This window comes from Gymnoscopelus microlampas (assembly GCF_963454915.1).
Source record: "Gymnoscopelus microlampas genome assembly, chromosome: 6".
Taxonomy (NCBI): domain Eukaryota; kingdom Metazoa; phylum Chordata; class Actinopteri; order Myctophiformes; family Myctophidae; genus Gymnoscopelus; species Gymnoscopelus microlampas.
Genome location: NC_139943.1, coordinates 52,221,570 through 52,246,948, shown reverse-complemented (window position 1 = coordinate 52,246,948; position 25,379 = coordinate 52,221,570). Strand labels below are relative to the sequence as shown.

The 25,379-nt window shown below is 41.0% G+C and overlaps 2 protein-coding genes across 2 annotated transcripts in view; one reads left to right on the top strand and one right to left on the bottom strand.

The window, feature by feature from the left end:
- LOC311047049 (voltage-dependent calcium channel subunit alpha-2/delta-4-like) overlaps nucleotides 1–25,379 on the top strand; it is a gene marked incomplete at its 5' end in the record, with an annotated part of 127,813 nt that overhangs the window by 35,655 nt on the left and 66,779 nt on the right. Inside the window, 9 exons of the mRNA XM_084059632.1 lie at nucleotides 89–160; nucleotides 951–1,012; nucleotides 1,334–1,401; nucleotides 2,519–2,564; nucleotides 3,154–3,251; nucleotides 12,576–12,672; nucleotides 16,839–16,931; nucleotides 17,311–17,432; nucleotides 19,184–19,252. Coding sequence (XP_083915758.1) covers nucleotides 89–160; nucleotides 951–1,012; nucleotides 1,334–1,401; nucleotides 2,519–2,564; nucleotides 3,154–3,251; nucleotides 12,576–12,672; nucleotides 16,839–16,931; nucleotides 17,311–17,432; nucleotides 19,184–19,252 — 727 coding nt within the window. The remainder of the gene's footprint in view (nucleotides 1–88; nucleotides 161–950; nucleotides 1,013–1,333; nucleotides 1,402–2,518; nucleotides 2,565–3,153; nucleotides 3,252–12,575; nucleotides 12,673–16,838; nucleotides 16,932–17,310; nucleotides 17,433–19,183; nucleotides 19,253–25,379) is intronic.
- Nucleotides 22,872–25,379, bottom strand: part of LOC311047750 (uncharacterized protein) — a 31,840-nt gene continuing 29,332 nt past the window's right edge. The window contains exons 3-4 of the mRNA XM_084060591.1: nucleotides 24,149–24,868; nucleotides 22,872–23,468 (exon numbers count right to left, since the gene is read on the bottom strand). Coding sequence (XP_083916717.1) covers nucleotides 22,912–23,468; nucleotides 24,149–24,868 — 1,277 coding nt within the window. The 3' untranslated portion in view covers nucleotides 22,872–22,911. The remainder of the gene's footprint in view (nucleotides 23,469–24,148; nucleotides 24,869–25,379) is intronic.

Below are 25,379 nucleotides of genomic sequence, written 5' to 3'. Positions count from 1 at the left end.
TATACTGTGCAATGTAGACGCACTTTAGGGCCTACAGTGTTTTATATATTATGTCAGACTGACATTATAAAATGTAATCTTATCTTAGTTAAGAACTGCCATGGTGAGAGGAGAGACTGGGAGCTACAGTCTAAACACCAGAGCATCAATAGACAAAGGGGTGAGTATACTGTTTGCATTCATTCATTGCAGTTTAAAGAAAGGTAGGAAGACAGATCAGTTAATTATTAATTAATATTGCACTCAAACTGTTTGACTGCAATAAATCACCATGCTGTGTAGAGCAAGGGTTCCCAAACCTTTCAGGCCGCGACCCCCCCAAAATAATCATATTTGACCTGGGGACCACCACCCTGACAAGCACTTGGAATTGTAGGCATTACATTTAGTTTGACTCGGTTCCACAGATTTATGTTGTGAAAATAGTGGAGCTACAAGCTCACAACACCTCGCACTGTGAGGCGTTGTGCTATTTTCACAATGTTTGCCTCTGTCTTATGTAATATTTGACAATTTGGTATCAAAAAGGTCTTAAAAGTCATTAAATTGTGTATGTTGGTTTGTTTGCTGTTGAGTGAGAAAACAATGTTGCACATTAAGCTAATCATGTGGGGACCCCCCAAATAATTTGGGAACCCCAAACAGTGGTTTGAGAACCACTAGTAGAGCCAAGTTTTCTTAATTGCCACAGTATATGCAACACATTGACACAAGGAATTGTACATTCCAATCTCGCAATACAGAGAATAAGAATCGGTAGCAGAGATATTAAATGAAATATCATTGATTCATCTGTGATATTGTCTGCCAAGAAACTTAGGTTGCGTCCTCTCTTGTAAAAGTACTGAAAAAGTATCTAGATGTTTTTGCTATCATTGATGAGCTGATGGACACAAATGTTCAAACTATACGTCCTCACATAATTGCTTTGTTCTCTGTTTTTCCAACAGAAAAGACCCATATATCTGATCAATGACTATTTCTACACAAATATTGACGAGACCCCATTCAGGTAAACCGTCCTTCGTCACACATACAGCTTCAAATGGATATTTCATTGATATTTTCTAATTACTATGAATTACTATTGTATATTATTGGTCTCTCAGACTCAATAATTAAACCCTGGTATTTTGATTGAATACTTAATTAGTCCGGAAATGTAAACAGCACGTGGTACCGTAATACATTAAAGCTAAAAGAATAACACAAAAAAGTCCTAGAAGGTGTGCACTTTATCCACTAGATGGCAGTATGTGACATACTATTTATACAGGAAGTCAGGTTTGTGTAGCTTTTATTTAGGTTTTCCCCAACCATTTTGTCTCTTCAGTATGGGCTTGGTGCTGACCCAGGGCCACGGACAGCTCATTTATACAGGCAGTGTGTCTGTTGAGGAAGGTAGGTTCATCATCATCATCATCAAACCTACTGCTGGCCAGACCAAGTCTATTGCTGTGCTGCTGGCAGTGGTGTAAAGTAACTAAGTACATTTACTCAAGTACTGTACTTAAGTACAATTTTGAGGTGTTTTTTACTTTACTGGAGTATTTCCAATTTTCAGTACTTTACTTCTACACCGCTACATCTCAGGCAAAAGTTGTACTTTTGCTCCACTACAATTGTTTGAAAGCTTTAGTTACTAGTTGCTTCGCAGATATTATTATTATATATTATTAAACATACTTTAACCATTTAGGACTATTTTATACACAGGCTATTTTCAAACATTATAGTACTTTTACTTTTGGTACTTTAGGTATATTTTTATGCCAATACTTTTGTACTTTTACTCAAGTAACATTTTGAACACAGGCCTTTTACTTGTAACAGAGTGTTTTTATATTGTGGTATTGCTACTTTTACTTAAGTAAAATATCTGAATACTTTATCCACCACTGGCTGCTGGGAATAGGGAAGGTTAGAACAGAACATTTTTACCTATCTGTAAAATAAATGCTTACCAATAGCTTTCTTCACAAAATGTGTTCATATAGGTGTCTGCTAACAGCTCTCAATTAGTTCCAGCCCAACTCCTCGACTTTGATTGCCTTTTGTAGGAGGCAATCAAAGTTTGGGTACCCAGAGGGCCTGCAGGGTTAAAAACTGGAAAACTACAAATTGGCCAATATGAGCTTGTGGGGTGTCTGATTACGGGTTTTTGGGGGTGCTGAATCCATTCCAACCATCATTTTTTAGTAGAAATAACTCCCTGGCCATGAAAATCCATCACATTGTGGTGGCCGTAATTTAATCATATTTGAACTGGGGACCACCAACCCCCACACACACACGCACACACACCCTGTCAAGCACTTGGAATTGTAGGAGTTGAGGCATTACATTTAGTTTGACTCGGTTCCACAGTTACTGTAATTATTGTGAAAATAGCAGATCTACAAGCTCGGCTATTTAAAAAATCATGGGGGGACCCCACTGGGGGTCCCGACCCATAGGTTGAGAACCACTGCAGTAGCTCAGACATTGACTTGTGGTTTATATTGTTCTTTCTCCACAGGCCTCCATGACCTCACGTCTCCAGACCTCACCATAGCATCTGAATGGTACGTCTGATAATAATCAGAAAACACAGAATCGTTTATAACGTATTGATCACAAACAATAGATTGCTATACAGTCCCTTTGGGGTATTGAATCAATTAAGGACTACATTGAATTCAAATTTGTTTCAGTACAGTTATTAAACACTGTATTAAATCGTCTCTGTCGGGTGTCCAAAACTGTACACTTTCAGGATTCAAATTAAAAAGTTGCAGATCGACAAGCTCAAACCGTGTAGCTTCGCACCACTTGTCGAGCTTGTAGATCTGCTACTTTTGATGCCTTTGTGTGACGCTGTAGTATATGATCAAGTAGGGTATTAAATATGGAGATAAGAGGTCTCTGCCCGACAGCAACGAAATGCAAATGTAAGCAATTTAATGGCTATTATTGTAAGATTATGACCTTGCAGGCTTATGCAAAGGCAAAAATGTAACTTAGATAGCATGTTATGTAGACAGATGCCAGGACATTGTTGACCTGGCATCCTATAGTGTGTATAGTTTCAATGTACAGATTATTGTTTTTTTTAATATATTCTAAATCTTAAATTGTAAATTTTAATGAACCCCCCCCCCCACCCTCCCCCAGGACATACTGTGAGTTGGACATCGACCCTCACCACCGCAAGTACACACAGCTCCAGGCTGTCATACGCTACCTGCTGGGGAAGGAACCCGACCTGGAGTGTGAGTGTTATTCCCTGATCAAATAAAATAAGATGAGATCACATTAGATTATTAATCACATTGAACTCCAGCATTCCGTCCCTATAATCTGGGCATGTCGTATAACAGCCGAAAATAACCGATCCACAAGCAATGTGCTGCAACGGTGAGCCACGCTTTGAACGTATTATATAGGCTATTGTCGGCAAAAGAGATTTGGAGGAAAACCTGGGCGAAACACCGGGAAAAGACAGAGTCCGATGCACATTAATCTCGGGGAGACCATGGCTGCAGTACCCTGCAAAGCTGTTTTTCTGCTTCCCCTGTTGCAAATTTGGCACAAATAAGGACAGAGATTAGTATTTAAGCGATACGGTTTTAATTAAAGGGGCATAAAACCCTATAGGCTGATTTGATTTGTAGTTTGTTTTCCAGTTCAGGTTAAAAACTACAACAGTGTAAAAAAACATGACTGGCTAGCAAGTAAAACAGCTGTAGCTAATCAAAGTAAATAATGGGTGTTATATTTAAGGTGTGCCCAGAGTCAATGTGCAAGTATAGACTATTGACACACCCTAAATCTAACACATCCATTATTCATTTCTTAATGAATTAATAATTAATCAGTCTTTTGCTGCCTGCCATGTTTTTAATCTGCTGTAGTTTTTAACCAGAAACTATAACATCAGCCTAAGGGTTTTATCCCTCTTTTAATAATTAAAAAAACTGCTTTTGGAGAATGACAAGCACTGAAGAGTGCTGCTGCAACCCAGTCTGAAATGAAGCAAATGGAGGTACAGTAACAGTAACAGGGGAAACCATTGTGAACCGCCTACGTAAGGGTCCACCCAGATAGCTTCACCGTGCTAAAATAATGGCATGTCATTTAAGTTTGTCCGAAAACCATAAAAACTGAACCAAAACAAACTAACTTTCTTTCTTTCTTTCTTTTTTTTCTACATCCTAACATCCTACAAGAAAAAAAGTCACAATAAAACAATAAAAGAACAATAATGTCAAAGAACAATAAAGCATAGATGTGTTCGAAAAGGAGCGGGAAGAACCTAATGCTTGTAATGTCCAACTATATTATATTTCTTAATCATTTCACCCAAAATGTTATAACAATATATGACTATTGACATACAAATAACGCTGTCTGTCAGGTATGTAACATAAGAGGATTAAATGACTTAGGCCAATGTGTCTTTTGTCTTAGGCAGTTGTAAACCTGACTTAGGCCCAATTATTTTTGGAGTAAGTGACTTACTCCACAAATGGCCTAAGTCACATTGTCTTTGACTTAGGCCAGCGATATATAGAGAGAGAGAGTTGCGTCACGCTTTGATCTCGCCGCAAAGCGGGATGATGCCTCCTCTAGTTCCAAACATTGGAACTTCCTCATTGAGAAAGAGAACTTCCGCATTCCATTCTTACAATGGGAGTCTATATGCTAGTGTCGTCACTCTCATAGTTATATCATGCTGACTTAGGCTAAATAAAATGGCCTAGGTCACACTCTTGACCTACTGGAGTGGGAACAATATGATCTTTTCAACAAGTATATACGCGATTTTATCAGAGGTGGCCAGTGTCACGAAAAGCTGATTTAGGCAAAATTATGATTTTCCTCCAAAAATGACAAAGGCCATTATTTTAGGAAGGTGACGATAGGAAACCATAGGCACATTAAAACACTGGTTCTCAGAGTGGGGTCTGGGGATTCACATCCAGAAACAAACAATACAAAATCATTGACACACTACCCACAGTATATTTAGTGTTAACAGATACAATGTCTTTCAATCGTGATTCAGTCTGTACAGTATGTAATGGCATTCACAGTGGAACACCTGGTTGGTTGGTCTGCTTGACCTTACAGTCAGTTATAGATGCAGAATTTATGACCACCCAAATTATTCAACATCTCTCTGACTGCGGCTACGGCACAGAGGAAACCTCATCAGTCAATGCTATACGAAGGAGCTGCTGTCATCATGAGTGGGATCAGGGCTGCATGGGCTTCAGACCCCGTAGGGAGAGGAATATTCCATATATACACTCGGCTAGAGCCACCTTACCAGTGTTGCCATGTCCGCTTATTATAAGCGACTTTGGGCTTGTTCTGTAAAGTAGCTTGTAAATATTGGTAGTTGTGGGTTGCAGATTTTTGGGTTTGTTTCTAAAGTGTTCCGCCCTAAATATTGTTTAAACCAGTGGTTCTCAAACATTTTCATATCAAGGACCCCCCAAATTAATATGTAATTGTCCGCGTATACCCATTAGAAAACATTAATGCCAGGGAGTCCCCCTTACCAGATTTGTGTTAAAATGTTTCATTATTCTTCCAAATTGTTCAAATTTTTTTTTAAAGCAGATCTACAAGCTCACAATGCTATTGCCAATGTACTGTATATAGGTTTAAAGTGCTCATGTGGCCTAGTTGCTTCTTTTGGGCTTGTTTTCATAGACCTGGTAGCTTATTTCTCTCACAAAATCTGGCAACACTGGCCTCCAGCTGCACCTTACTGTAGCAGACAGTCCAACGGGCCAACTGATGCAAGCAGAGCCAAGTGTTAAAACATTCATTGATCTATTGGGTAGAGAGCCTGACCGTTGCCAGGTTTAATTTAGAAGAGTCTTAGACCATTGATTACCCATGATTTTGACTGGTTGTAATAAATAAATTAACACATTTAAATAAACTGTGACTTGATTAAAGTCTCTATTTGAGAACATTTAACATTTTTTTAATATATATTTTTTACTTTTGATAGATACAAAAAAGTTTTAAATTAAGTTTAGCTTTTATATAAAAAACATTTAACTTTAATTATATAATGAAGAAGAAAGCAAGTAAATAAATATCAAAATAGTTTTATTTAACCACCTTAAATAGCATCGTAAATCATTCAATAATTGTGAGCTTGTAGATCCGCTGTTTTTGAAAATGTAAAAAAGAAAAAGGATTTGCCTATAATAACATGCCCGAAATAGGGACACCAGGTTGAAAGTTGTTACAATTCAGCTCCATAATTGGCGATACAGATGTCATCAGAAAAAGTCAAACAAAGGCCGATATATATCGGCCAAAGTTCAGCTACAGTAGCAGCAGCAGCAGTCAACATTTCCGACTGCCAACAATACCTCCCCAAATGTGGGCATATTCATTATTCATGTTGGTACATTTATTATTCATTTTCATTTTTCCCTCCGACCAAATGCCCAGAAATGAATGATATTGTGGTTGAGAGCCTCACCTCTTCAAATGTGTATTATTATGTATATTATGTCTATTAGTCTTAACTGTACAGAAAGAACTGTATACTGTATGTCCTGGTTCACCTGCTCAGCCTCCCTCTATGGGGAGCAGATAATGTAGTGATGTAAAACATCAATCCCCAAATACTGTGTATATGGTAACCAAATGGTTTAACACTCTTTAACGGCTCTATACTTAGTTGACCAGATTCTCTAGGGCTCTCTACACAAAAAAAAAGAAAATAGTCGATCCACAAGCTGTCTGTCTGTCTGTCTGTCTGTCTGTCTGTCTGTCTATCTGGGCATGCCTGATGTCTATACTGAGAGATAAGATCCCCCAAATTGACGCGTGGCTGTCATCCTAGTATAGTATTGACATTCATAGACTGGCCTTCAGGTACTTTTGCCTGTTTCACCTGCACAATGAACAAAAGAGCACTGACTGAGACAGACAGACACACACAGTTCTGATGTCATAGTACTGACATATACTACAGTGGTTGTACCTTCAGAATGTCAGGGGTGGCACCCCTCTGGCGCCTCTCTGGTACCACCTACTTTTGCGGTACCGCTTTTTTCTCTGTGGTGCCACTAGATGGCGGTAGAGAGCAACTAATGCCCAGACACAGGCATGTTCTGTCTATTTGAGACAGGGCTGCTTCCAGTCAACAGAGGCTGCAATTGAAGCTGAACTTGTTGAGAAGTGAAACAAATAATTGTATGGGTTATATTATCAAGATGTATTTTGGTAAATTGCACTCAGTGGGCTTTGAAAGTAGCAATTATTTATTTAAACGCAACTGTGTTTCATGGTGGAACAAGTGCACAGACATTTTACTTAAGTAAAAGTAGCAATACCACAATATAAAAATACTCTATTTTTATATTTACTTATTTTTAAATATACTTACCAAAAGCTAAAGTTCTACAATGTTTGAAAGTAGCCGATCTAGCTTGTAGATCGGCTATTTTCAAATGGCTGTGGCATAAAATAGGGCTAAAGTGGTTAATATGTATGTTTTATTATATAACAATTTATATCTGCAAAGTAACTGAAGTTTTCAAATAATTGTAGTAGTGGAGTAAAAGTACACTATTTGCCTTTGCAGGTGTAGTTACACTTCCAGCTGTAACAGTGCAATGTTACTTGAGTAAAAGTACAACGGTATTGGCATCAAAATATACTTAAAGTACCAAAAGTACTAAAATGTTTTAAAGTAGCCGATCTACCTTGTAGAACGGCTATTTTCAAATGGCTGTGGTATAAAATAGGGCTAAAGTGGTTAATATGTATGTTTTATGATATAACAATTTATATCTGCAAAGTAACTAAAGCTTTCAAATAATTGTAGTGGAGTGAAAGTACAATATTTGCCTCTGCAGATGTAGTGGAGTAGAAGTAAAAGTACAGTCCAGTAAAGTAAAAAAAACACCTCAACATTATGCACATGTAAGTTCTAGGCGCCCTAACCTGGAATCAAACCCTGCTCTGTAACTTGTAAGACCACTCTCTACTCCACTACACTACTGGTACAGTGATAAGTCTGTGGGGTCAGGACGTGCCTCGTTCTCTATGTTCTGTGCACTACTCCTTGGAAAGTCAGATAAAAAGCTTGCAGCTCCCAAAGCTGCTATACTTTCTGAGAGTAATAATAATAATAATAATGGATTTTATTTATAACGCACTTTACATTTTGTTACCAAACCAGAGTAACTTTACTAGTGGATACATACATTTTTAGGCTACCCTCTCGAGATAAATCAACAGAGATTTTATCCTCACACACGCACACATTTGTATTTTTGTTTGACTACTTGTTTTCAATTGCACTTTGTTTTCATTACATTTTTAGAGTTTTTCTCTCTGTCTTCAGTAGGCCTACTAACTGGGCATCGACTGCATTTTTAAGGTCAACCCCAAATGCATCAAATTCTCTCTGATGGTATGTTTGTAAGTCTGATGAATCTTTCTGATGCTTCTCTGTCAACGTCAGTTGAGTCCCGTTCCTTCATTAGAGCTTTCATAACTTTTGATGAATGATTAAGCAAAGCTGATTCAGAATGATTAAGCAAAAAATCTGAATCAGTTTTCATTTCTGTCTCCACACAGCCGATGACAACAGCAGTTGTAGCAATGCAACGTGTTGTGAGCTTGTAGATCTGCCATTTTCACTATTCTGAGCTTGTTGAATATTGCCCCTGACTACCCTTACAATAATACAACTAAAATTAACACTGAAACTAATTTAAAAACTCAACTAAAACTAAGCCTTTTCACAAACTAAAAACGAAACTAGCAAATCCACTTAAAATCAAATGAAAACAAACTGCAATTGAAAAAGTGTGCTTGTGTGTGTGTGTGGGGGAGGGCAAACTCCTGGGCTCTAAGTCCATTGTGATGACAATGAAGTGTGCCTAGAGACAAACAAAAGACCCTGGCCAAGGTGCTAAACCAGTTAATTTGCATGTCGTTGACAGACAGACTGATAGCAGAGATTTTCTGTGGATCCCAGCAATTCTTCAGATGAAAACTCTCATTCTCTCTCTGTTTTTCCAACCATGAAAAGTTTTTTGATTGATTGAATACTTTATTTAGAAGTTTGCAGACAAAGAGCACATGAAAGTAGGCCTACAGTTCAAATCCAAGGTCGACTAAATAGGAAGCTGGCTGCTAAATAGGAATAAGAAAGCCATATGGCTTGTTTAAATTGGGGTCCTTAGTTAGTTAGTACATTATACTCTCCTGTGTTCATTTAACTCTGTTTCACATTCTAAAACAATATAATTGTGCCGGACAGTAGTTTATAATGCTTTTAGTTGACTACTATACTGCCCTGCCAAGGCAGAGTGCAGTAACTACGAAAACAAAAATCACTGAAAAATGGGTTTAAAAGTGATTCAACTGGTCAGCCGAATGAGATATCGGCATATATGTGATATTTAGGGTTGGGTACCGAAATACGGTTCCGGTACGGAACCGATAAAGAAATTGTCGGTACCGGGTACCCAAACAAAATATGTAATTTCGGTTCTGCATATCGGTTCCTAGATGCGCTAAAAGCCGTTCAAACAAAGGCGTTAGAAGTCCTACACAAACAGCACAATCTGAGCAAAAATCACAAATCCGGTAAAACACCTATGTATGGAGAAGTATAGATCAGTAGCGTCTCTCCGTATGGAAGAGTAGACACTGCTGCTTCTCTACGGGCGCACTCAGCCCAGCCTCATTCCTCCCCGCATCGCCCCCCCTCCCCTCACTCACTCACCACCATCTGAACTGAAGTAGTAAGGAAAGGAATAACCTGCCCTGCAAACTTTGTAACCAAGATTTGCTGTTGTCAACTTGAAAACTAGAATCCACATGTCAGAGGGTGTAACGTTAGTTGGAAAACCAGCGCTAGTTAAGAACTCGCGCAGGGCTAAATAATTAACACCAGCTGTGAACGCTTCTGTTTGATTGTGTGTGTGTGTGTGTGTGTGTGTGTGTGTGTGTGTGTGTGTGTGTGTGTGTGTGTGTGTCTTTCAAAAATGAAACTGAAAGTGACTTCTTCAAAAGGAAGGAATGGCAGACCTAATATTATTAATGCATTTTGGCTGTGTGTGCAATAATGCAAATGCAGACATTATAATGCCTTTTGCTAGGCTAGTCAATATTTGTTTTAATTTCTTGAATATGGCAGGGTAATGTTTTGTGGCATATTGTATTTTATTACTATACAATAGTAAATCAATAATTCTACACAATAAATAAATGTTTTAAATAACTGATCTCAATATGGACCCATTATAGTTATGATAAGTTTTGCCATAATCATGTAGCTCTACAACAGAGGCACAGCCATGGCAGCAATGGTACAAAAAACTTTAAAAAAAATGTATATATATATTTTTTTAATTCATAATTTCCGGCTATTCGGTTTTCGGCCAAGTGTTTCCTGTATTCGGTATTCGTTTCGGCCAAGAATTTTCCATTCGGTGCATCTCTATTAAATAAACATTTGACCTCTTATTTTTTTACCATTTTGGAACCGAAATATGGAACCGATAGGAACCGGATCCGATAAGCAGAACCGGAACCGGAACCGGACTCGTAAAAATCCTAACGATACCCATCCCTAGTGATATTACACTAATTGTACATCTGTTCTTGAGGTAATTGTTTATCCCCCAACATCACAAAGGCTAATTTGACCTTTGGGATACCCAAATAAGTCGGTGTGTCCAAAAACGTAGTTACTGCTCTTTGGCTTGGCAGGGCAGTATAGTTACTAGTTACTGCTCTCAGACAGTAGCAGCTTTGGGAGCTGCAAGCTTTTTATCTCTGACTTTCCAAGGAGTAGTGCACAGAACATAGAGAACGAGACACGTCCTGACCCCACAGACTTATCACTGAACCAGTAGTGTAGTGGAGTAGAGGTTGGTCTTACAATTTGCAGAGCAGGGTTTGATTCCAGGTTGGGGCGCCTAGAAATTAATGAATAATGTTGAGGTGTTTTTTACTTTACTGTAGTATTACTTCTACTCCACTACATCTGCAGAGGCAAATATTGTACTTTTACTCCACTACAATTATTTGAAAACTTTAGTTACTAGTTAGGCTACTTAGGCTAAGTAACATTTTGAACACAGGCCTTTTAGTTGTAATAGAGTATTTTTATATTGTGGTATTGCTACTTTTACTTAGGTAAAATGTCTGTGTACTTCTTCCACCATGAAACACAGTTGTGTTTAAAGAAACAGAAGATGTTTCTCAACAAACATATTAACCACTTTAGCCCTATTTTATGCCACAGCCATTTGAAAATAGCCGATCTACAAGCTAGATCGGCTACTTTCAAACATTGTAGAACATTAGCTTTTGGTACTTTAAGTATATTTTGATGCCAATACCTTTGTACTTTTACTCAAGTAACATAGCACTGGTTCAGCTGGAAGTTAGATGCCCCATTCTGTGTGTAGTTCTTTTCATCACATACAGCCATTTTGTCAATCGAACTGATAGTATAGCGGTTAGTCAGATGTGTCCCAAAGGTGAGAGGACGGGGTACAAATCCCGCTTGGGTTCCATAGAATCTTGGGGAAAATGATGAAGTGTTTTCTTTTTACTGTACTGGAGTATTAGTGCACTTTCACTTCTACTCCACAACGCCTGCAAAGACAAATAGTGTACTTTTACTCCACTACTACAATTATTTGAAAACTTTAGTTACTCTGCAGATATACATTGTTATATAATAAAACATACATATTAACCACTTTAGCCCTATGTTATACCACAGCCATTTGAAAATAGCCGATCTACAAGCTAGATCGGCTACTTTCAAACATTGTAGAACATTAGCTTTTGGTAAGTATATTTAAAAATAAGTAAATATAAAATAGAGTATTTTTATATTGTGGTATTGCTACTTTTACTTAAGTAAAATGTCTGTGCACTTCTTCCACCATGAAACACAGTTGTGTTTAAAGAAATAATTGCTACTTTCAATTCATCCTAAGGACTCATTCCCTTATTTTCTATGTTTACAAAAAATAAAAATAACATTAACTTTAAATGCATTCACCCTTCCCCTGTTGCTAATACTGTACTGTAGAGTTCATGGACTCACATGTGCCACATGGTGGCCGTTCAGCCACACTACACCTTAAAAAAAGGTGTCAAATGCGGCACCACCAAGTAGTAGTGGCGCTACTGTGGCACCACAGAGGCACTCAGATGGTATTACTGCCATTCTCAAGTGCTAACCACTGTATATAGATTGGTCTCCGAGTGTGTGTGTACAGAGATCTACATACAAGCAGACAAACGCACCGCGAAGCGAAGCGTTTGTCTGCTTGTAGATTTAGATGACCTTTGTTAAGAAAATATTGGCACATCCACTTTGTTCAGATGCAGGTGCGTCGGACGGTGACAAGCAATCATGAAAAAAACTATCTTGAACAAAAATCCTGCACTCTGCTCTTGCTCAGCAGCATCAGTTTTATTCAAATTGACGTGACGTTCAAGAGTGTCTTTATAACGACAAAAGGTTTTGATCAACATGACCTTTCCCCTAAAACAGTCTACCTGTTTGTTACCTATAGGTGACGAAGTGCTGCTGCAACAGATCCTGTTTGACGCTGTGGTAACGGCTCCTATGGAAGCCTATTGGAACGCTCTGATGCTCAGCGACGGCGACGGGTGAGATTTTCATTTGTGTTTTTTTTTTTCAAGGTATGGCTCCAACGGAGGCCTGCCGTTTGCAGTAGAACCCTTTGGTCTGTATGAACCAGACCTGTTGAAAGAGAGAGTTTCAACATGCACTCTTTGATCTGGCTGAAATCATGTGGTTCATGTATTGCGCGTGCTTCGTGTGTTTGGAACTATTGGTTTGCCCCATGCCATGCGTTACTTCCTGTTATCTCTGAGCACACCCAAATTCCAAATCAACTAAAGGAATAGTTCACCCCCAAAAGGACTTTTTTCTATCGATTAGTCACCCCATGGAGGCTTGAATTTATGGATATTTTTTTTGTTTTTGTCGCGTTCCTAAGCCAATAATTTCATGACTGGCGGCGGTTCCGGTAGGAGACACAAAGAGTCTCCTTTGTGTCTCCTACCGGAACCGCTGCCTACCGGTCCGCTGGTCATCAAATTATTGACTGCGACAAAAACAAAAAAGTCTGAATGGGGTGACTAATCGATAGAAAAACATGTTTTTTTAAGTTTTAAGTTGTAACTTTAAGTTGGTTTTGGCAATAAATGATTGAATATTTAATATTATATGGATATTCTTTGTTTACAATGTTAGTCTATGTGACTGTCTCTCTCAATAGCTGCAGTATGAACCACACAGCTCAGCTGACTCTGCTTCACCAAACATATAAACACTAGTCCCCTCAAAAGTAGACTGTTGGCTGGGTGATGGCCTATAGGCCAGTGGTTCTCAAACTGTCAAGGACCCCCATAAGTATTTGACCACGGGCCCCATCTGAAAAGTGTTTATTGCCAGGGACACATTTTCAAAAATAGCAGATGTACATATCTGCTATTTTTGAATAGCCAACCTTTAGATGGATAAAATGGTTTGAATGATTATGATGCTACATTAACTTCTTTTGCTAATAGACAGCCTCCAGATGACACTCGGTGACACTGCAACCCACACTTACTGCCCAGACAGAAACGTACTATTTAGATACTGTACCTCAACAAAATGATATAGCCTATTTATATTATAGCACATCGAAAAACAAGACTTAAGAAAACGTGTGATATGTTCTTTTATTTTCCTGAACTGGTTATCTTACAAAGGTCGCAATCATTCAAAGATAGTATTTATCCATACGCAGTTTGCCTCCCGGTAGCGACAAATCTGCCAACTGGAATTTCCAGACCAAGAAAGTAAGGTTCATGTCCTTACCTTGTTTACATAGCCTTGGTGATTTAAGCTGTCACAGCTTGCCTGACTGTGAGATAACCCATTCAATCCGGGAATGCATTTGTGTCATTTTAAGATTTCTTTGGCTATTCAAAAATAGCAGGTATACAATCTGCTATTTTTTTGTTTAATCGTGAAAAATGTGTGCAAATCTTTGAATATATATTTTTTAAAGCGGACATTTGTAACTCTAATCTTTGCTTCTGGGGGTCCCTGGAACTAAATATTTTGAGATGGGGGTCTGCGGCCAAATACATATCATTTTGGGGGTCCTTGACATGAAAAAGTTTGAGAACCACTGATATTATAGCAACATAAGTATTTTTCAAAAAAACTGTTTTAGAAGACATTTGTAGAATCCCCAAAAGCAAAGATTTGAGTTAAAAATGTTTGCTTTAAAAATCAAAGATTTGCAAAAATGTTCAAGATTTTTCAACTCGCCGCGCTACGAGCTTGTAGATCTGCTATTTTTGAATAGCCCAACGTATATATGGTTATAGCTTAAAAAAATAAAATGACACAGTATGCGTTCCCGGATTGAATGGGTTAAACTAATTAGACTCGGAATGTGACAACTGCTGTCGATGCACGTATGATGAGGTAAATCAGCCAACACATGCACGCACATGCACACGCAGAGTTTGACAGATTGTTTTATCTGCTCGTTTTGGATCTTTTTTTTGATCTGGTGACAACTACCCGCAATTCTACTGCCTAAGGCATGGCAAGCGGGAGGAGGATGTCTGGTGCTGTACAGAAATATATAACTTTAATAACTTTAAAGGAAAACCTGATGTCACCTGAAGAAATGTTCACAATTGACATTTAAAAAAAAGTTAATAAAGAAATAAGCTACAACAGGCCTTGGTTTACCATGGATCTATAACGGATAAGAGGTGTAGGAAGTCTGACACGGGCTTCCGACCCTCTTCGCTGTTTGCTTTTCTTGCTTTCTTTTTTTACGGTATCAAATATGGCGACATGAAATTGCATAGACACCAATTGAAACTGTTTTTTTAATAACAATTTCACTACAACAATATTTTGAGCTGAGCTGAGCAGTATTTGCACACTGCTGAGCAAATGAATGGAAGGTACTGAGCTTACCGAGCGGTACACATAGCGGTATTTTGTTTTAAAGTGATTTGTAAAACCTTGCACATATACGGGACGAAAAGGAGCGCTCCTCTTACCTTGCCACATGAAAAACGTGAACAGTAATACATCCATGGAACGGCACAGTGAATATTGTAAATAAAGACGTCTGCCCAGTGATACTGATACATGCGATCCTATGTGTGTGTGTGTGTGTGTGTGTGTGTGTGTGTGTGTGTGTGTGTGTGTGTGTGTGTGTGTGTGTGTGTGTGTGTGTGTGTGTGTGTGTGTGTGTGTGTGTGTGTGTGTGTGTGTGTGTGTGTGTGTGTGTGTGTGTGTGTGTGTGTGTGTGTGTGTGTGTTTATCGAGCATTTTACCACGGGACTCAGCCAGTCAGAGAATCAAAGGACTGGAACCATATCTATATTAGAATGCTCACTTTAGCACATCTCTTTGCATTCACCTCACGCTCACCTCACAGCTCACCTCACGCTGCTAAAGCTAACATTAGTGTGTCATTGCTGCTTCGTCCACACACTGGCTAAACATAGCTGCAGGTTGCACAGGGAAGCCATGCTGTTTTTTATTTGCCTTTCATCCAGGGAGGGTTTTGCTGGACATGACACAGATTCTCTCTTTTTCACAGAAACACTGTGGTTCAAAAAAAAAATCAGGCATTTATTATAACACACATTCACATCAGGGGTCTCGCCCAGCCAGCGCCGACACAGTCTTCATACCGTCGAGCGGTTCCACTGGAGCAGTTGGAGGTTAACCCTTTAAGACCGGGAACACATCTGTGTAACCACCGTTATCTTAGCTCATAGCGCGGCACCGAGTGCCGCGCTATGAGCTTGTATATCTGCTATTTTGGAAAAATCGTGAAACTTTGTGCACATCTTTGAATATATATATATTTTTAAAGTGATTTTTTTACTCAAATGTTTGCTTCTGGGGGTCCCTGGAACAACATATTTTGAGATGCGGTCCGTGGCCAAATACAAATCATTTTAGGGGCCCTTGACATGAAAACGTTTGAGAACCACTGATATTACAGCAACATTTAGAAGACATTTGTAGAATCCCCAGAAGCAAAGATTTGAGTTAAAAACGTTCGCTTTAAAAAATATATATATTCAAAGATTTGCACACATTTCCATGATTTTACCGTGAGTGCCGCCCTATGAGCTTGTATATCTGCTATTTTTGAATAGCCCAAAGTATAAAATAATGGTTAAAGTGGTTAAAATCTTAAAATGACACAGATGCGTTCCCGGTCTTAATGAGTTAAGTGACTCGTTCAAGAACACCTTGCCGGGAGGCAAACGGAACGAGGGGAGCGTATTATTCATTTATCCTTTACCTGCCCTGATTTCCTGGACTAGAGTCCAGGGATTTGAACTGGCAACGTTCCAGTCATAAGCGTGTCTGCCTGTAGATCAGTACACACACTCGGAGACCAATCTATGATGTCAGTACTAAGCCTGTGGCCCGGTGGCTCCATGTTAATGCACAGACCATATACAGTAATGCTCTATGCGAGTTTGAGTTTGAACCCTGACTCCCATCTTATCGCGCCATGTCTCTCCCCTCTCTCTCTCTCTCTCTCTCTGCCCTTGGTTTCCTGTCTGGAGAATAAAGCATACACATACTGCGGGGAAAAACCCTACAAGAAAAAAAAATAAGCACTCTGCTTTCACCTGCTGGGGAAGAGATAATGCAGACAGTATCCTAGATTATCTGAGCTAATCTGCTTTGTTGTCATCATTTGCTCATGTTATCTTTGTGTGTGTGCGTGTGTGTGTGTGTGTGTGTGTGTGCGTGTGCGCAGGGTTGAAGCTGGGCTGGAGACGGCCTTCCTTGGCACTCGTTCTGGCCTCATGAGGATAACCAGATATACTGGTAAAGAGTCAAGAGTGGCCAAGTAAGTCTTCACATGGACGGAGAGCCATGTTGATCGTCATCTTTGTGCTTCTTCTTTTTGCTTACTTGTGCTTTGTTTGTTACGTGGGTTCTGTTTTGTTTTGTTCTGTTTGTTTCTCTTCGCTATGAAACACACATAGCAGTAGCTAAAATCATGCCAGGTTAATAAAAATACATTTCAGATTTGCTCTCCTGACGATCTAAAAATACATTGAAAACAACAAGGATAGGTTGTGGGGCATACTCCCTTGGAAGTGTTTCCCGCTTAGCCCCAGAAATGCCCCCTCCCTCACCTCCAGCTCGAATGCCATCTAGACAAAAATCCTGTACGTTTAATGCACCCGGCAAATAATGTTCTGATTCTGTCCTTGATATAACAGGAAGTTCCTGACTCCTGCTGACAAGGACAACCTGTTCACCGTGGATCACTTTCCGCTGTGGTACCGCTTGGCAGTGGAAAATCCCCCTGGCAAATTCTACTATTACTCCGTCAACGACAAAGGTTCGCTCTTTGACTTAACCTCGTTGTCCTTATTCTTACTCTGAACCTTGTATGTATGTACAGCATGTATGTATGCTCCTATTAGGTCCTTTGTAACGCTAGAAGGAATGATGCTATTTTGTTGTATTGCTGATCGTGTCCAGTTAGCAATTGAGTTAATGCAATCCTTATATGCATTGCGACACTCTCACTCTCTCGAAATCTTAAACGGACACGTAATGTTAATAAATATAAATTCATGGTTTTGAGATCCAAAGAACATAGATTAGGCCTACTGTAATCAGCATAGCTCTACTGTCAAGTCAAATATCAAAAGAGTTACAGAATACTAAGTACTGTATCTTGGCATCTGGCTCGATTACAAATGTACTTTCTAAATACCACAAAGAACTGTGTTGGGAAATTAATGGGAAAAAATATGGCCTCTTTAATACAGAAATAAAACCAGCGTTCCTTTGATTTGGACGAAGAGAATTGCTGAAGCTACTTTCCTACACTCAGGCACTTAGACTCCATTTGGCACTGGGCTCTAAGGTTTATTACTGGTGATAGAGCTACAATACTCAGTCATTACTGTATCCTATATGATGAGGTTGGCTGGTCTTCTCTGGCTGAGAGACGCGATAGTCATCGTTATCTGTAAATCTATAAAGCCAATTACCGCCATATATCACATCTACTGTATGTTGCATTGGGACCTTGGTCCGTTTTTAACTCGCTCCAGTGACTGGCTTGGTTCTGCAGGTAGCCTATACCTCCTGCCAAGTCTGATCTTAGAATGTCTGCTTTTAGTATTATTTTGTGTATTCAGGCTTTCAAAATAGTGTCCACTTCAGCCCTATTTGAAAAATAGCAAAAATAACGATCTACTAGCTTGTAGATCGTCACCCTTTTCACCCATTTTCAACTTATCTTCATAATAAATGGTCCTTTGTTCACCAGTATTCATCATAAGACGGCACCATTTCTGTCTACTCACTTTGTGTCTCAGAGGAGGGCTGTGGACAGTTCAGAACCAGTGACATTATCGGTATCGCTTTTCAACTGGTCACAGAACATTTATATCTGTTATAATCGCTTGTTTGACTGTTTGTAAACACACACGGTATGTGTGTGCGTCGCCCATTCCACCCGCGATTGGTCCCTTCTCTTCTAGCAGACATGGTAATACAATTTAATTACCACAAAATACATTGTGGTAATAGGAGCATAGCATACATACAAGGTTCAGAGTCATTTACCTGTAATACTTTTACAGGTAAAAGTCTGGTATTCAAAATTTACTTGAGTAAAAGTACAAAAGTATTGCCATCAACATATACTTAAAGTATCAAAAGTAAAAGTACTCCTTACGTAGAATGTCCCGTTTCACAAGTTTTCAAACAGCCAAAGTATAAAATAATAATGTACATGAAGTCTATAAAGTAACTAGTAACTAGTCAAATAATTGTAGTGGAGTAAAAGTACAATATTTGACTCTGAGATTTAGAGGCGTAGAAGTAAAAGTACTCAAAAGGGGAAATACTCCAGTAAAGTAAAAAAGACCTCAAAATGTTACTTTAGTACAGTACTTGAGTAAATGTACTTAGTTACTTTACACCACTGGTGTCACATGTCATACATAGATGGATGGATGGATGGATTTAATTGGCAAAAGCATCTTTTTTTTTTGTCAGATCTGAAATGGTTTTATTTGGCATGATGTCATAGTAACATTTTGTTTCATGTCTTGTCTCATGTCTCTTTGGCAGGGGTGAAATATGTGATCGCCACAACTTCTGTGACAGTTTCTTCTGGCGATAAGACGGCCATCGCTGGAGGTAAGTTGCATTAGCCTGGCATGGCCAGACTGATATCACTGTGTAGATATTAGTGTGGAATCTCTGTGTGGAATATGCATTTCCAAGGGGCGGGGGAAAAAAAGCCTCTGGTGATAAACCCACCCCATATTTGCATACTGGGCCCTGATTGGTGCACCACAACTTCGGGGGCAGGGACCTCCAATCGCAAGACCAAGTCTGCAGAGAGCTATTTACTTTATTTCACTGGCAGATTTGTCTAGTTTCCAGGCTGCAGTTACAAGTGTGGTCCAGGGACCCTCATGGTTCCTTGAGAGGGTGTAACTCTGAGAGTGTACAAATGGAACCAAATGGACCCTCCCGGGTCCATTTGGTTCCATTTCTACACTCTCAGAGTTATGGGGGTCCTTGAAATTAAAAAGTTTGAGAACCACTGTGCTACACTAAATGGAACAGAGCCTTCATTAGTGTCATTGGTAGCACCTGTGAAGGAAGCAAGGAAGGGGCCCAATTTCTGTCCAATGTGGCTGCTATGCATAGAGCCTATTGGTCATCCTTTAACCACTTAAGCCCTCTTGTATACTTTGTCATACCAGTGTCACACACACCAGTAGTCGATCAACAAGCTAACAATGCGTCGCAAATGTGACACATTGTGAGCGTGTAGATTTTGTGGGCTATTTTTGCTGTCTCGAAACATTTGGAAAATTCATGAAAGGCATCTGCCTATAATGACATGCCCAAAATAGGGATGCCAAGTTGAAAGTGGTTAAATCTGTCAGTGGGTTTTATAAATATTTAACCAATGAAAAGTATTAACAAGAGCGTATGAATAAATCACAACCAAATTGGATCCATTGAAACACATGTTCCATTTACCATTTCCTGAAAAGTAAAGGTTTTGCTGTGTTTATGCCTGAGGCTTGTGGTTTAGTGGATTTGCACGTACATACACACACGCAAAGGTTACGAGAAAGGGTGAAATGTCTTGCGTTTGATTCTGACCTCAAACGTATTGATTTGTATCTCTTGCTGGCAGTACTCTAGTGTCTGATTGATTTCCTTATCTGAACAAGGCTAATTGGGAATTAGGTGTTGGCAGGCTTTATAATCTTACAATTACGCCTGTATGTTTTAGTGTTACAAAGACTGATAAAACTGTGTTTTTAGATAAATAAAGTTTATTATTTTCAGCATGGGTAACAGTCCTTAATTAAAATTTCAAACCCTCATTGTCTTGGACAAACTGACAACTTTTCTTGTGCTTAACCCAGAAAATATGAACAAACAAAATCAAATACGTATAGGAGGAGACAGAGGACACATCTATTATAGCAAGCGAATACACGTGTGAAGTCTGAACCCATTTAGACCTGGAAAGTGGAAGTGTCATTTTAGGTCATAGCTTTATATATAGCAACATAGGTTTTTCAGAAAACTGTTAGGATTTAGAAGGCATTTCGGCTGTCGGGGAGAAACCTCCTATCTCCGTATTCTAACTTGTTGTGTTTTTTTCGTAAATGAACGCCCTACTTGATCATACTACCGCGTCACACAAAAGTACCTCTTGTAGATCTGCTACTTTTGCTACTTTTTTGTTTTCTATTTTCTTTTTTATCCCACGATTTCGTAACCAATTTTTCACCCAGTGCCAATTGCCTAAGCTTGGGCGCTACTCTCCCTCTGCCAGCCTGGGGAGAGCTCCGAACTGAGCTTCCTTCTATGCATGAGGAGTGAGCAGGCCGCTTCTTATCACCTGACAGGGGGGAGTTTCCTCAGTTGGACGTAGTGTGTGGAAGGAATGCGTTATTCCAACCAGTTCCTTCCCCCTCCATCAGGCGCCCCGGCTGACCAGGGGGAGGCAGTAGAAACCAGGACTACTGCATTTTTTTTTGTGAGGGGACACAGGGAGAACATGCAAACTCCACACAGAAAGGCCCTTTTTACTTTTGCTAATATTGAATTTGAACCCTTATAAGTAACAGTTTTGGACATATGAGGTTTCCACTTGACAGACGATCTGTATAATCAGCATCAAGTCTAAATGGGTTAAATACAAATGCTGATTTTTGAGGTTGACACAATTGCAATTTTTGTTGTGCTTGCACAACAACAGTAAAAGTTCTTGACTCTTAAAAAATTGTGCGCACTCACCCTGTTTTTTAATGTAGTTTGCAGCAGCAGCAACAATCTCATTACACTGTTAGGCTGGGAATATGAAGGTTGGGCTATCTTTAATATTTACTATCCGTCATTGATGAAGTATAGTATGTCCTGACCTACAGTGTTCTATAGAAGCTAATTAGCCCCAAGCTTAGTGTATGGCTGATGGCCTCTAGGTGCCAGTAGTGTTCTTGTTTTTTTGTTTCAGTTCACCTTCACAACCCCAGCTTATAGAGCAGCAACTCCCTGACATGACTCACATCTTTTCAAAGTGGTTGTTTCATCAAATAAATGATTCAGCATCTCCGCAGGTCTAACACACACGCAACGTACACAACTATGATACACAGGGTTCGACAAAAAAAACACACAAAACAAACAAACTTCTTAACCTCTTAAGCCGTACTTATTTGTACAACAAATAGAGAAAATAATAGTCAATCTACAAGGTCACAATACATCAATGCCTTGTAGAGCTTGTAGATTTACTATTTTCACTATTTTATAAAAATATTTTCTTGACAGTCTTGACAAATGTTTGACACATTTGCCCAAAATAGGGATGCCATGGTTAATGTGAACTTTCTTTGTGAAATTGTGATATTATCAAACCTAACTTATCAAACATGACAGGCTACATTTCCCAAAAAGAAATGCATCTATTTAATTGTGTCTGACCAGGAGAAGGGATAAAACATGATCCCCACTGGACGTTTAAAAAAAGAATGAATGACCAACGGGGGGGATATCAAAAGCAGAGGCTTTGAGGATTTCCCCGCCATCCATCCTGCCCGGCAAATCGAACCCTGATCATACGTTCTCTACTATTTGGTTTCGTTCTTCTAACTGAGCTACTCTTAGAACTAGGAGTGTTGATAAAAAAGAAAAGGCTGATCAAATACAGAAAAAGAACATTGTAATGCATGGTGGATATTAGGTAAAAGTTCACGATACATAAAACAGATACAACAGACGGTACTGTAGCTTTGTGCTTTTACAGGCTCTCCAACACAAAGAACAAAAAAACAACTTTGATCAAAGGTACCGCACCGCAACCGATGAAAGTAGAGACAAGCAGTCAAACAGAGGTGAATATGAGCTTCAGAGGCGTGAGGAAGCTGTCAGAGACACACAGCTCTGTGCAGCGTAGCGAGGAATACCAATCCACACAAAGCATCCACACCTTTCAGTAGACGAGCTGCACACATCCAGTTGTTTGTTGCTGAACTTAGTCCGGTCCATACGCAGTAAATCAGTTCCCCATCTAAAGTCTTGTCACCACACATACAGTGAGATAGGTATACCGTAGGTACTGTATGTACTGTATTCTTGCCTCCATACAATTCCTCGTCCCCCATAATAGCATGAATAAGATGAGAAGGCCTTCCCTGATTTCCACGGGGGGAGGGCAAAATTCAGTTTCATCTTCAATCCAGCTGGATGGCTGCTCAGATGGTCACAATGAATCGCATCCTGAAAGTGAAAGTCGGAAATCAGAAAGTGACCCCAAGCTCCTCTCAGAAGCTGCTTATCCTGTAGCTGTGGTCCATCCCGCTCGCCTGCATGGTCGGCGACTCGTCCGGCGAGATCAGCGACGACACCACGCCGTCCTCCACGTCCGTCTCGCCCTCCTCGGCCTCCGTCTCCGCTCCCCCCGCGTCGTTGACCAGCCGCTGGCCGCGGCTCTTGATCTCCCGCTGGTAGCGGGCCATGAGCGAGGCGTAGATGCAGCCGTAGGTGGCGGCCACCACCATCATCACGCACACCGTGCCGCACACCACGCCGGCCACGATCTGCGTGCCGGCCGCCCGCCGCACGCTGGCGGGCCGGTAGCGCTGGCGCACGCAGTCCTCGCCGCTGGCGGTGATGCGGCCGGTCGGGCAGGGCGGCGCTCTGCCGCCGCCGCCGTTGTTGTTGTTGTAGCCGCCAGAGGAGGCGGAGTCTCCTGCTCCTCCCTCTTTGACCCCCTGCTGGATCTGCAGGCAGTAGTTGAACATCTCTGCCGGAACGCTGCGGATGTCCCTGCCCTTCAGGTCCCTGGGGAGACTGCACTGCACCGCATCCACACGTCCATCTGGAAACATAATACACAGAGAGGGGGGGAGGGGGGGGACACAGAGACAGAGAGAGACAAGGATGGAGAGATACAGAGAGAGACAGAGACACGGATAGAGATAGAGAGAGGATAGAGAGATATAGAGAAAGAGAGATGAGGATGGAGAGATACAGACAGAGAGAGAGAGAGAGACAGACAAGGATGGAGCGATACAGAGAGAGACAGAGACAAGGATAGAGATAGAGAGAGGATAGAGAGATACAGAGCGAGAGAGCGAGAGAGAGAGAGAGAGAGAGAGAGAGATACAAGGATAGAGATATACAGTAGAGAGACGGGGACAAAGATAGAGATATACAGTAGAGACAGAGCGAGAAAGATGGAGAGATACAGTAGAGAGAGGAGGGAGTATGGAGGATAGAGATACAGTAGAGTGAGTGAAAAGTATGGTGATACAGGAGAGAGAGAGAGAGGGAGAGAGACCGAGTGCTTATAAATGCTTGTGTTCAGCAAGTCTAGAAATACTGCAGAACTGAGATTAATTGGCTTGATTAGACAGCTATAGACTAAAAGTACAAAATCATTCATTCCGCTACAGTCATAAACCACAGCAAGTCGATTAACGGCCTATCAATTCTCACACATTTGAGATTCAAAAGAGCCCGGCGTGGCAGCGTAACGGCAAACGGGCCCCGGCTCACCCCTATAAATCATCCACTCCATCCAGTGCTTAAAGTCCCTCAACTTGCAGTCGCACACCCACGGGTTGCCGGCCAGCTGGAGCTCCTGGAGCCCCAGCAGGGGCTCGAACGTCACTCTGTCCAGCGCCCGGAGCTTGTTCCCGGCCAGAGAGAGCCAGACCAGGCCCTGGAGCGAGTCCAGCAGGCCCTTGGGGAGCCACAGCAGACCGTTCTCGGACAGGTCCAGCGAGCGCAGCAGGATGAGCCCTCGGAACAGGTCCTTGCTCAGACCTAGCTGAGCGGCACTGCCGTTGCTCCCTTGACTGCCGTTCGAGCCCTGGAGGACGCCCCCCTCGCCGCCGCCGCCGCCGGTACCGGTCGGCTCGAAGGCCGGGAGGCGGCTGCCCAGGAGGTTGCGGGACAGGTTGAGCGAGCGCAGGCCGCAGATGCCCGAGAAGGCGGTGGGCTGCAGGTTCCACAGGCGGTTCTGCGAGAGGTCCAGGAGGTCCAGGCCGCCGAGTTCGGACAGCTCTCCCGCGCCCAGCGAGGAGAGGTTGTTCTGGGGCAAGCGGAGAGTCCGGGTTTCCTTGGGCAGCAGCGGTAGGATGGGGGCGAGGGAGAGCAGACCCAGGGCGGAGCAGTCGCTGGTGTTTCCGCGGCAGGTGCAGACCCCGGGACAGCCGTGGACCGTCCCCAGGAGACCCACTAGGATCAGCAGCACGCTGGACAGCACCGCACACACTGAGATGGAAGAGAGAGAGAGAACCACTGTATACTTCATTTGTATAGGAATTTGCCTTGGTGATAGTCCAAGCACATATTTTTTTATATTATAGCTTATAGTAATACCTTTTATTAACAAGGAAGTGTGTCTAGTGTGTCTCTGCTTGACTAAAGTTAGCAACTTTTTATGCAATCTGGGAAACCATTCGGTAAAAACCGGGGACACCATCTCCTTTTTTGTGTAGTAACAGGAACTCAGTTTGGCTCCTCCCCTTTCTTAGTCTAGTTCCTCCCGGGTGCTTCTGTGTTTATTCCTACTAGCAACAACACTACATCTATAGAGCAGTGGTGCTGGAAGCTGAAAGAGATCACTTTGTATGCGAATCTCTGCATTTAAATGATTACTAACTATTAGTGGAAGTGAGAATATACGTATATCTCATAATGGCAAAATACCTCTAGACCTCACATGATGTCGGACATGTTCGTGTATGGCTGCACTCTGCATTTGTCGTTTAGGAAACGCTCT